Source organism: Bidens hawaiensis, unplaced genomic scaffold, assembly GCF_021521415.1.
Source record: "Bidens hawaiensis isolate Kalapana, Puna unplaced genomic scaffold, B.hawaiensis_p1.1 tig00026819_1, whole genome shotgun sequence".
NCBI lineage: Eukaryota > Viridiplantae > Streptophyta > Magnoliopsida > Asterales > Asteraceae > Bidens > Bidens hawaiensis.
In genome coordinates, this window is record NW_027494311.1 from 155,129 (window position 1) to 167,668 (window position 12,540).

Genomic DNA, 12,540 nt, shown 5'->3' on the forward strand with positions numbered 1-12,540 from the left:
AACCGGTCAGTTCCATCAAAAACTGATCGTAAACCAGTCAATAAATGCTTTCAACCTGAACCAAAACCGGCCATATATGAATTTAAGGTTTGAAAACGGTTTGTGCACCTTTGACCTTTCTAATGAAAACATGCTTTGGATTTTACATTGATGTGGATAATATGCTAATTATAACATGAAAATAACCCTTGAATAAACTCACACCTAAATTATTTATTTGTAAGGATACAATTTAAGCCCGTCCCACATTTATGGATTTTGAAAGACATGGCTCAGGCCACGTATCATAGTCCTTGAAGGTTCCACACACCACTCACTTTTTTCATTGGCTTGCAACTGCTTCTCGTGGACTTCCTTAAACCCATGAAAATAAGATGTCTTATTCATACCCAAATGTTATAAACCATTCTATTATCTAAATAAATAATCCACATTACATGAATCAAGAATAATTGTGGGTTTTATTCAAATAACCCAACCGAATGATTCGGTTAGTAAACTTTTCCCTTAAACCTTTCTTCTTTAAAACATAAGTGATTGCCTAGTAATAATCTCTTACTTTTCTATTTTTCTATTTATGCTAGACAGATAACTTAAGGAATACGAAATAATAAAAATAGGAAATTTAAAATATTAACAAATAACGAAGATAATTAAATACGATTTAAGTAAAAGATTAAAATGAGAGACAACACGACGTCGTAAGGAGCGCCAAAAGGCGAGGTTGTCCAATGGTATGCATAGTACACAGACATGGAAAGAATGTCCACGAGACACATCACCTAGTCGATATCATTGTAGAAAACTAGATGGACAACTAAGGATGGATGATAGCGAATAATGTGCTAACGCACATCTAATAGGATTCACATAGATCATGCATGTGCAGTCAGTCATGTTTGACCACATAAACAATATTTGGATAATATGAAGGCCATACAATCATAATAAGGATTTCAGATCCAAATTTTGAAACATTCGCATTTTTAACAATCTTTGTATAATTTAATTAATATATATATATATATATATATATATATATATATATTTGTGTACAATTTGTTGTGAAGAGAGTATCTAATATATGTTGTATAGTGCATTCTCCAGATCTAAAATTTGTATTCAATTCATGGTCCGGTTTTAATGCTATGCTGTCAACAAATGTACAAAGCATTATTCTTTTACTTACTTTCGCTTTATTATATGGAAGATGAAAAAGAAGCTATATACCAGGTTAACAATAGAAATAAGTTCATAAATCATAATTTATGACTTTGACACGTGATTAGTTATTTCAAGTCCATGTTAAAAAATTTGTCATGTCCCAATAAAATTGGGGGAAGAAACAAGAGGGGCAGACAAATGTTATGTCAAAGTGTAATATTTAAATATATTAAAAACCAGATCACGTCTCACTCACATAACTTATTGTTCATGAATGTATAACGTAATTTGTGTAATGTATAACATATGCTTTCCAAGTATCCATCTCTTACATGTATCGACATATCGTGTTATGGCATTACACATATTCACCATTTTTTGCATTCTTCGCCTTCGCATACTGCTCTCAATCCTTCACTCTTGTTCTTTGCCAACTTCAACCAGTTATTATTATTATTATTATTATTATTATTGTGCAGCATCAACCCCTGAAAGGTTGTCTCATGTCATTAGTATACAACTTTTGATCATGATCAACAAAAGAGCTCAACCAGTCTCATGCTATTAGTATACAACTTTTGATCATGATCTTTGTTGCAACTTCAAATTGGTGTAGTTATCCCACTTCTATATTAAGCTTATAGTACCTAGAGTATAGGAGTGGTGTTCTTGTGCAGTACACTCTTACCACCTCAACCCCACCCCACTTGAACATGTTCCTTCCACTTTAATTTTATACGGTTATAAAAGATAGTGTTTGATATGAATGATTAGCAGATGGTTATAAGAGATCTATTACACAAGAATCTCATTCTCTCTAGATTCTCTAAAACAATTCATCCGCACCCTCCTTTTCTTTTCCACTCCACTCCCTCTTTCATCCTACTTTCTCGTCGACGCCGTCGCCACCACCAAGGTCATCGTCGATGCCACCACCGCCACCATTACCATTTTTTTATTTTGAGAGACGGATATTATTGTCCTTTATCCAAATTCCTTGTCACACCCCGACCAAAGGCGGCGGAACATGCCGGGGTGCAACGTGATTGGACAAATACACAAGACACTATTAAAGTGACAATATTTAATCAACTCATTAATTTCATTCAATCACCAAAGTAACACATATTGTTCATACAAATAACATCAAAACATAAGAAATAGATATTGTTTATTCTTCTAATAACCTAGCGGTATCAAAATAGAATGACGTCTTCAAACTCCAACTCAAGTAATAATCAAACCTGTAACATGCATAAAATAACATTTGTCAACACGTATGTTGGTGAGCAATTTCATAGTTTTGAGTATATATAATATGAGTGAAATCCACAAACGTATATGAGACTATAAATAAAAGCATCAATCATGGTATATAAAACATATGTAAATGAGGATCCTTTCTAACTGGTAAGAATACCGACATACTTGGATAATGAGGCCCTATTCTACTAGCACAAGGCTAAGTAGTTAGGGGAGCGTATGATCATACTTAATGAGGCTCAACAACAACATAAAAATAAACACTCGCGCACGTAAAGCATATGAGACATATAACACACAATAGAGCAAGTATTCTAGCATCATATACCCTAAAGTTTGTGGTTTGAGAAATGAGTATAATATAAATCATTTTTGTTTGAATAAGTATGCATGTTACCCCCAAAAGATAAAAGTGAAAACGGGGGATGAAATGTACTCACGTTAACTAAGTAACTTGAAAGATTGATTCGTGAATAATCGGAGATCGGGTTTAACGAGCAAGACCTAGATTAAACGGGTCTTAAGTTAGTAGGTAGTCTTGGAAGGGTTTAAAATAAAATATGACAAGTAAAGTAAATAAATGAAGTTTATGGCTTAAAAATGTAAATACTTGGGAAATTAAAGACATGTTCTAAAAAGTAAGTTTACTCGAAACCGGGTCTTGGTATTTCATTCATAATTATTACTCAACCTATGTTAAGTAACTTATGTGGGTTATAATGCACTAATGCAAGACCCTTTGGGTATATGAACACCAAAACAAGGTTTTAATCGAGTGTTCGGATTTGTTAACTTGGGTCTAGATAATTAACTAAACTCAAAGTTAACTTTCCAAAATGTTTTGAGATAACTCAATAAAATCGAAAGACTTAACCAAGTATATAGTTCTATTATGAAGAACCTTAACGTCCGTTAAGTGTGTATTTGGTATCACCGGTCCAAGCTTGTTATAAGATCAAGTTGGATAGCGACACACCAAGTAAGTTGATAAAATACTTAAAATTAGTTTAAAATACATTCTTGAAGAAAAGATGAGTTTCGATGGCCAAAAACACACTTGTGTGTCTTAGGCAAGTGAACTCGGTTTAGTTCGGTTTTGGTTCGGTCCTTGACTCGGAATGATACCGAGGATGGTTGCCACATACCCAAATACCATAGAACTATCAAAATAGTTTTAGAAGTTACAAGGTTCAAATCTTTCATAAACATGTTTATTTAACTATTTTAAACAAAACTAGTAAACAAAACTATTTAAAACAAAAGCTAGTAAACAAGAGTTCGGTCTTGGTTCGGTCTTGATTCGGGTCCAATCTCGGGATGAAACCGAGACTAGTGACTTCATAACCAATACCATGAAACTCTTTAAACATGAATTAAAAGCTAAACTACTTACAATATGAACAAGACTAGGAAAGCATTAAAGGAAAATAGTATAAACAAGAACTACAAAGAGTTCTCCATGTAGCCTTGCCTTGTAGCATATCACCTCCCGAAGAAGATGAAAGCCGAAGGAAACAAGGGGTGCATATTATATATATGTTGTGCCACAAGATATGAATTAATAAGTAACAAACAAGAATTAAAGAAGGTTATTGCTTGATTATTAAGAACCTTAAAGGTTAGAGATATGAACTTTATTTGGGAGAGAAAGAAAATGAATGAGCAAAGAATAATGAAGAGGATGGGATTGTTTATATAGAGAATGAGTCAAACTTGTTTTCCTTATTTTATATCAATATTTGCATGTGTTTTTTTTTTAAAAAAGGTTTAAATAATACAATATGGTAACAAATCCAAAAGGTAAGAGATGATTATGAAACATAAAAATCCAACATTTTATATTAGTGAAAGATTTGGTTTACAAATCGGGTCGGGTTTTGATACAAATACAAATACAAATACAAAAAAGATCGAAAATGACGAATGTTACATTCCTCAACTTTTTTTACCAACCAAATAGCATAAAGCAACGAATCATTTCACTTCTATAGCTTAACCAAACTAGCCAATAAAATACTAATCATCTATTAAAATTCTTTCTTCCATTCATTCCCTCACCAACTTTATTCCGTTATACATCCCATTATCCCATAACAACAAGACCATCCTAAATATCAAAATTATTCCTCTTTAATAGAACAAAGACACAACAATTTAATATCAAAATTTTCATAAAACATATAATTTAAGAGGCACCATGGTTATGATGAGTTACTAGACGAGTATGTGACGTTTATTAGTTGGATTATTGTTCTGAACGAGTTTTATCTTATCGGACCGTTGTTTCTTTGGTTGAGTGTTTACAGAGCCATCTTTTCACAAATTAAAAGTACATTATATCATAATAATATTATGAATATAAAACACCTTGAATAAATAATAATAATTTCAATATTTGTCTACCACAAAAAAACTATCCCAAATTGAAGTATTTCCTATCCCCAATCTATATATCAATCTTCATTATCTCATCACATATCACCACCAGATAACAATAATATTATTGGCGCGGGTACTCCAATGGCGGCCGAATCCGTTACCGCCGCTGCTGCACTCTGCAACTTCTCCGGTACCAATGTCACTCCCTCAAACTCAAACCGCCGCCACATACTCTCACCCTCCGCCGCATTCCGCCGTCACTATCCACGTAGTCTTACGTCATCTTTCTTCGGAACCCAACGACTCGTTGTTCCAACCAAATTGACGTCTTCTCAGTTTCCCAAGAGGAATCTTTCGGTGTTTGCCATGGCTGCTGAAGGTCTGTTTAGTAATTTCAAATTTGTTGTTTGAATTCATGTTCAATTGAAGGTTTTGATTGTCAATTTGGTGCAAATGAATTCAATTGAATAAAAGTTAGAAGCTTGCAACAAAACCCTAAAATTTTCTTACCTAGAAATGATAGTTCGGGATAAGGGTGTGCATGGGTTGGTTTGTTTCGGTTTTGGGCTTCAACTGAAAACTGGATTTTTGGTTTTTGGTTTGGTTTCGGTTGTTTTTGTGCCTGCAAATTTTCGGCTGAAACAAAAGTATTGGCAAAATTTATTAAATTTGGCAAAAATCAATGAATTTGGGTTACATTATTTATTAAATTATTATAAATAACATAAAATCCAAAGTACATAATGAAGTTCTATAAGTTCGGTTCCGTTTTCTTGGTTTTAGTTGCACGCAAAACTGAAACCGAATTGAAAGTTCGGTTGTTTATGAAAACATTCGGTTCCGTTTTCTTGGTTTTAGTTACACGCAAAACTGAAACCGAATTGAAAGTTCGGTTGTTTATGAAAACATAAAACTAAACCGACAATTATTATCCATTTGGGCTATAAAGTATTTGGGTTACGCCATATATTTGATTATTGTCAATGACCTAAAGTTCAAAGTAAAAAAATGATATTCTATAAGTTCGGTTCGGTTTTTTCGATTTTAGTTGCACGCAAAACTGAAACCAAACCGGAAGTCATGAAAATATAACACCAAATCGTCGGTTTTTGTTTCGGTTCGGTTATTTTGGCTTGGTTTTTATGCACACCCCTAGTTTGTGAGCTGCGATAAATGATTGTTGATGTAGAATTATGCAACCTATTATAGTTTGTGATGCTAAATTTGAAGAGATAATGTAATATGAAGAAACTGGTAAACTACTTACATTGTTTACTTGATATTCATATTTTTATTTTTATTCTTATTCAGAAGTAAAACGCGAGGTTCCATTGAAGGACTACCGCAACATTGGCATTATGGCACACATAGATGCGGGAAAAACCACCACAACCGAGCGTGTACTTTACTACACGGGTAGAAACTACAAAATCGGTGAGGTACATGAGGGCACCGCCACAATGGACTGGATGGAACAAGAACAAGAAAGAGGAATCACCATAACATCGGCTGCAACCACCACGTTCTGGAACAAACACCGCATCAACATTATTGATACGCCTGGCCACGTGGACTTCACACTTGAGGTGGAACGAGCCCTTCGGGTTCTTGATGGTGCCATTTGTTTGTTTGACAGTGTTGCTGGTGTTGAACCGCAGTCGGAAACGGTTTGGAGACAAGCAGATAAGTATGGCGTGCCGAGAATATGTTTTGTTAATAAAATGGACCGGCTCGGTGCTAACTTTTTCAGAACACGGGATATGATTGTTACAAATTTGGGTGCAAAACCACTCGTGCTTCAACTCCCGATTGGTGCAGAAGATGTGTTCAAAGGTGTTATTGATCTTGTTAGGATGAAAGCAATAGTTTGGTCCGGTGAAGAGTTAGGTGCTAAATTTTCATATGAAGACATTCCTTCTGATCTTCAAGAGCTAGCGGAAGAGTATCGCGCGTTAATGCTCGAGACGATTGTTGAATTAGATGACGAGGTTATGGAAGCGTATCTTGAAGGAGTCGAGCCAGATGAAGAAACTGTTAAGAGGTTGGTTAGGAAGGGGACCATCGGGGGTAGTTTCGTCCCTGTTTTATGTGGGTCGGCTTTTAAAAACAAAGGTGTTCAGCCATTGCTTGATGCGGTTGTTGACTATTTACCGTCTCCGCTTGACTTGCCTCCCATGAAGGGTACCGACCCGGAGAATCCAGAAATTGAAATCGAACGGGTTGCAAATGATAACGAACCGTTTGCTGGGTTGGCGTTTAAGATCATGAACGACCCGTTTGTCGGGTCACTTACGTTTGTGAGGATATACGCTGGGAAGCTTGCTGCGGGATCGTATGTAGTGAATGCAAATAAAGGAAAGAAAGAAAGAATCGGGCGGTTGCTTGAAATGCACGCGAACAGTCGAGAAGACGTTAAAGTAGCGTTAGCAGGTGATATTGTGGCTCTTGCGGGGTTGAAAGATACCATTACTGGTGAAACTTTATGTGATCCCGAGAAGCCGATTGTGCTTGAAAGAATGGATTTCCCTGATCCCGTTATTAAAGTTGCTATCGAGCCAAAAACCAAAGCCGATGTTGATAAAATGGCAAACGGGTTGATCAAACTTGCACAAGAAGACCCGTCTTTCCACTTCTCACGTGATGAAGAAATTAACCAAACGGTTATCGAAGGAATGGGTGAGTTGCATCTTGAGATTATTGTTGATCGGCTCAAGCGGGAATTCAAGGTTCGTTTACTTATTTTTGTTTGCATTATGACAATTTGCAACAATAATATTAAATTGCTTTGTGTCGTGTGGATTGTCAGGTGGAAGCGAATGTAGGTGCGCCGCAAGTTAACTACCGTGAGAGCATATCCAGGGTGTCGGAGGTCAAGTATGTGCACAAGAAACAATCTGGTGGTCAAGGACAGTTTGCAGACATAACCGTGCGGTTCGAGCCATTAGAAGCCGGTAGCGGATACGAGTTCAAAAGTGAGATCAAGGGTGGTGCAGTCCCAAGAGAGTACATTCCTGGTGTAATGAAAGGGTTAGAAGAGTCCATGTCTAATGGAGTACTCGCAGGCTTCCCTGTGGTTGACCTTCGTGCAGTGTTGACTGATGGGTCTTACCATGATGTTGACTCGAGCGTACTCGCCTTCCAGCTGGCAGCTAGAGGCGCTTTCCGTGAAGGAGTTAGGAAAGCGGGACCCAAGATTTTGGAACCGATTATGAGAGTTGAAGTTGTGACACCCGAAGAACATCTGGGAGATGTTATTGGTGATTTAAATTCTAGAAGAGGACAGATTAATAGCTTTGGTGACAAACCTGGTGGTCTCAAGGTATATGTTAAACTCATTCCTTGTTACATAAGATGTTACATTATTAATTTGTTCATTTTTTAATGGTTCGTGTGTTGGGGTGTAGGTGGTGGATTCACTTGTGCCGCTAGCAGAAATGTTTCAGTATGTGAGTACATTAAGAGGAATGACAAAAGGTCGAGCGTCTTACACTATGCAACTAGCGAAATTCGATGTGGTACCACAACACATTCAGAACCAGCTTTCTGCCGCCAAAGAAGAAGCAGTTACAGCTTAATTTTGCTTCCTGTAATTCTATTTTATGTTTGTAATTTTTTTCACTTATGTTTTATAGGACCATATGAAATCAGTCAATTTTTCGTCGAAAGATATACGAAGCAACATGGTTATTTATCCATTCATAAATTTGTGTTTATTTTGCTCAACTCTGAATTCTTAGGTAGTAGCTAACATGTTCTGGCAGATATGTTGGGTAACATTGTTTGGTACTAAAGGCGAGTGCTACATAAATGGTATAAAAGCTCGGGATTGGTTGTTTGTGGCACCTTAGACGAATCAACATGTTTACTTATCCGTCCATAATACATGTGTTCAACACCTTAGGGAAACCCAAACCAGTACTCAGTTTTTTTCGCATACCTTGTATATGTTACCTATGATATATGCGCAGTGTATACATTGCTGCATACAATGCATATGCCTTTCTAGTATATTGTATATTTGTATGCAACAATGCATATATTCTTATGTGTTAATGAGTATATTTTTATGGTGTATGCATTACTGCATAAACTACTCTTTTAATGTGTTAATAATGATGATGCATGTGCTATCTCTGCGTTCTCTATTAATCGATCTTATCGAATTCACTGTTCTCGTTCATTTGTTTTCCTTTGATTTGTTTTAATCCAAATATTCTTGCTTCGGGTCCATTTTAGATTCACTTGTTTTCGATTAAATTTTGTTTTGTTTACTTTATGATTCAATTGCTCTCATTCATCTTTTATCCAACTGTTCTAGCTCGATGGTCTAACAATCGGTTCCATATAGCGGAATTGTCAAACTACAACGCTATAAAAGTTTCTTTTAATCTTGTTGGCAGTCTCTTTTCACACAATACTTATGTGCCTGCATCTCCACTTGCACCAACCTACTTGAAAGGTATAGACATCGTTGTTGATGCCCCGTCACTCTGAACAAACGATCCAAAATACTTGAAAGTGGCTACATGTGGAGCATATAGGGCTTCAACAGTGATTTAAGTGTCCTCTATCCTATCGTTAGCAGACTTAGCACCCCTGAACGTACGGTAAAGGTACTCAATCATAAATACTTATCTTTAAATCCTTTATGTCCATTTATCAAAATTCATTAATACAAAAGGATAACTGGACAAGTAGTTCGTAAAAAAACTGAAGAAACACTAGTGACCCCGACAGATTAAGGATAATCTTAGGGTTAAGTAGATGTTTCCCACGAGGGTTAGGTCCGGCAAAGATGGTTATTCTTCTCAACCTGCAAAACAGACACCGTAAGCTCGTCACTGAGAAGGGGGGGGGGGTTCCTCCTTGTGACCACCCTCCGGCGTGAGAATCAGACTAAGTTGCTCTGAATATAAGTGTATATAGAGAGAAATAGCTAGAGAGAAGATGACCATACCGTTCCAGGGTGTTGGAGTATTTATAGCCGAAGGTAGGTTTCCAAGCAGGTACGGCCAGCTGTATATAATATTCCTTTTCCACCAACTATGGGCTACGTTCGTGCCATGATGGGAGTTGGTGGGTAGGCAGCGGCTGATAGTGACATTTTGTACTAGAGCGTGCTCCTCCTCGTACTATTGTCAGTGAGCTGTCACCCTGTGATTGGTTCATGGGTTGCTTTTGTCAGATCTTGTCTATTTGTCCATACCTTGGTAGGTATAGTACAAAAGATCTTCTAGAAGCGTACGGACTGGCTCTTTTGGGCGGGAATATTCCCGCCCTGCTCATTTGTTGGGTTCGTAGGCCTTGTTGGCCCGGTTTATTATATGAAGTCAAAAGAGGAGACGGGTGTGGGCGGTCGGGCCCAAGCCCGGCCCGGTTTAGATTTCTTGCATAATAATTTACTAACCCTAGTTCAGTCTCTATATAAACAACATTATGTACTTGTAATATTTGTCACTCAATAAAGATATACCTAGTTGCCACCCGTGGACGTAGGTCAGTTTAGACCGAACCACGTTAAATCCTCGTGTTCGTTTATTGCTTTCGTGTCGTGTTCAGTTTCGTGTGTGCGTTTAATCCTAACAAGTGGTATCTAGAGCTTAGGTTTGTTTCACACGAAGAACTCGTTGAACCGTTTCTTACGCCGTCGCGTCACCGCTAGCAGTCGCTAGGGTTCCGTTGTCGCCGTCGTTATTTCTTATTGCCGCAGTAGCGCCGCTAGAAGAAATCGCCAAAGATCGTTATTATCAGGTTCTGTTATTATTTTCTGAAAGCAATATTATCATCCACCATCGTGTGCCGTTGCAGAAGAAGACCCTTTTTTTTGTTTTGTCTAGTTTTCCCATAAACGTGGAGAATTGTGACCAAATTTTGTTTTGGTTTGACCTACCACCTTTGGGCCGTAAAATAGCAGCCCATATTTGGCAAAATCAACTTATTTAGTTTGTGCCACAAATAAAGAGCAGTAGGCTTGTTTTGTTTGAGTTTTGTGGGTTTTTTTGGCAGTTTGGCCTTTTATATTTTATTTGGGGGTCGAGATTCTATTTTGCAAAGTACGAGTCAAGAATAGTTGAATCAAGATCCTATTTTTCGTTGAAGAACAGTTTTAAGTCAGAAGAAGCGTTAAAGAAACGGAGAACCAGTGCCAACCGCGTTTGTCAGGTTTTATCATTTCAGTTTAAAGTTTCAGTTTCTGATTTTCAGTTCGTATTTCCGCTGCGTATAAATAGGTTGATTTTTTAACAGAGTTCAGTAGAACAGTCGTTAAGTTCAGGCTCGTGTTGCTGTGTCTGTCTCTGTTTTTTATCCAGTTTTTCGTTTTAGTCATTGTTATGGCAGAAGACGGAAAGTTTTCGATACAGAAGTTTGACGGACAGAAGTTCGGTTGGTGGAAGATGCAGATTGAGGCACTACTTTGTCAGAAAGACTTGGATGTAGTGCTTAAGGATGAAAAACCAGAAAAGATGTCAGAAGCAGATTGGAAGAAGTTAGACAAGAAAGCTAGGGCTTGTATTACATTGTCGTTGTCGGAAGATGTGGCGTTTAACATCATGAAAGAAACCACAGCACGTGGTATGATGGAGGCGCTATCCAACATGTATGAGAAGCCTTCGGCAGCGAATAAAGTATATCTTATCCGAGAGCTAGTGACAACTCGAATGAAAGAGGGTGGGTCAGTTACAACTCATATCAATAATCTTAATTCGATCTTGTCCCGCTTAGTGTCAGTTGACATTAAGTTTGATGATGAAGTTCAAGGCCTCTTGTTATTATCCTCTTTGCCCGACAGTTGGTCGCAAACAGTGACTGCAGTTTGTAGTTCGTCTACAAATATTACTTTCGATGGGATTCGAGATCTGATTCTGGGAGAAGATTCAAGACGCAGAAGTTCAGGTGAATCATCAGGCAATATGCTAGTCACAGAAGGTAGAGGTAGGGGAAAACAGCGAGGCAGTGGGAGCAGGAAGAGGAGTCAGTCTAAGACTCGTAAGGATATTGAATGTTGGGGTTGTAAAGAGAAAGGACACTTCAGGAATCAGTGTCCGAATGGTAAGAAAGAGGTGAACGTTACAGAAGACGACACAGATGACGGGGTCAGTAGTGATGAGGCTTTGGTTTATAGTGTTGAGAGTAGCGTTGATGCTTGGGTGATGGATTCTGGTGCATCGTTTCATGCCACTCACTGTAGTGAAGCGATGAAGAATCTTAAATTTGGGGATTTTGGAAAGGTTCGACTAGCGAATGATGATATTTTAGAGGTTACGGGTATGGGAGACGTTGATTTGATAACTTCAGCCGGTACTTCTTGGACTTTGAAAGACGTGAGGGTTATTCCAAGTTTGAAGAAACGTTTGATTTCAGTTGGGCAGTTGGATGACCAAGGGCACGATGTTAAGTTCGGGAATGGGCAGTGGAAAGTAGTCAAAGGGAATCTCGTGGTTGCTCGTGGCAAGAAAATGGGTTCGTTGTATATGGTCGATATGTCACCGAAAGGAGTGGATCCAGTTTTGGTGAAAGACAAAGTCCGGTTCACAGAATCCCGTGGGCAGAAGAAGGTTCGTTTTGCAAGTAACAAACCCAGAGCCAAAGTGAAGATTCAGGATGAACGAGCTAGGAAGGTTAAATCAGTTGGGGGACATCGTGACAGTGGGAGCACAGGTCGTGTTTCAGTTACAGTTCCAGGTCGACAGTGGATTAAGAAAACCAGTATTCCAGCTGTAAAAGTCTCTCCAA

At 37.8% G+C, this 12,540-nt stretch overlaps 1 protein-coding gene across 2 annotated transcripts; it reads left to right on the plus strand.

Moving 5' to 3' along the window:
- The first annotated feature begins 4,832 nt into the window (after positions 1–4,832).
- LOC143574001 (elongation factor G-2, chloroplastic-like) lies at positions 4,833–8,519 on the plus strand. Of its 2 annotated transcripts, none has more exons than XM_077058739.1 (4): positions 4,833–5,194; positions 6,121–7,532; positions 7,613–8,125; positions 8,211–8,519. In XM_077058739.1, exons 1-4 carry the CDS (start codon positions 4,948–4,950, stop codon positions 8,379–8,381), a joined length of 2,343 nt encoding a protein of 780 aa, XP_076914854.1. In that variant the 5' UTR covers positions 4,833–4,947; the 3' UTR covers positions 8,382–8,519. The 2 variants fall into 2 exon arrangements, with proteins under 2 accessions (XP_076914854.1, XP_076914855.1); XM_077058740.1 differs by having other exon boundaries at positions 4,835–5,185; positions 6,118–7,532.
- The last annotated feature ends 4,021 nt before the right edge of the window (positions 8,520–12,540 follow it).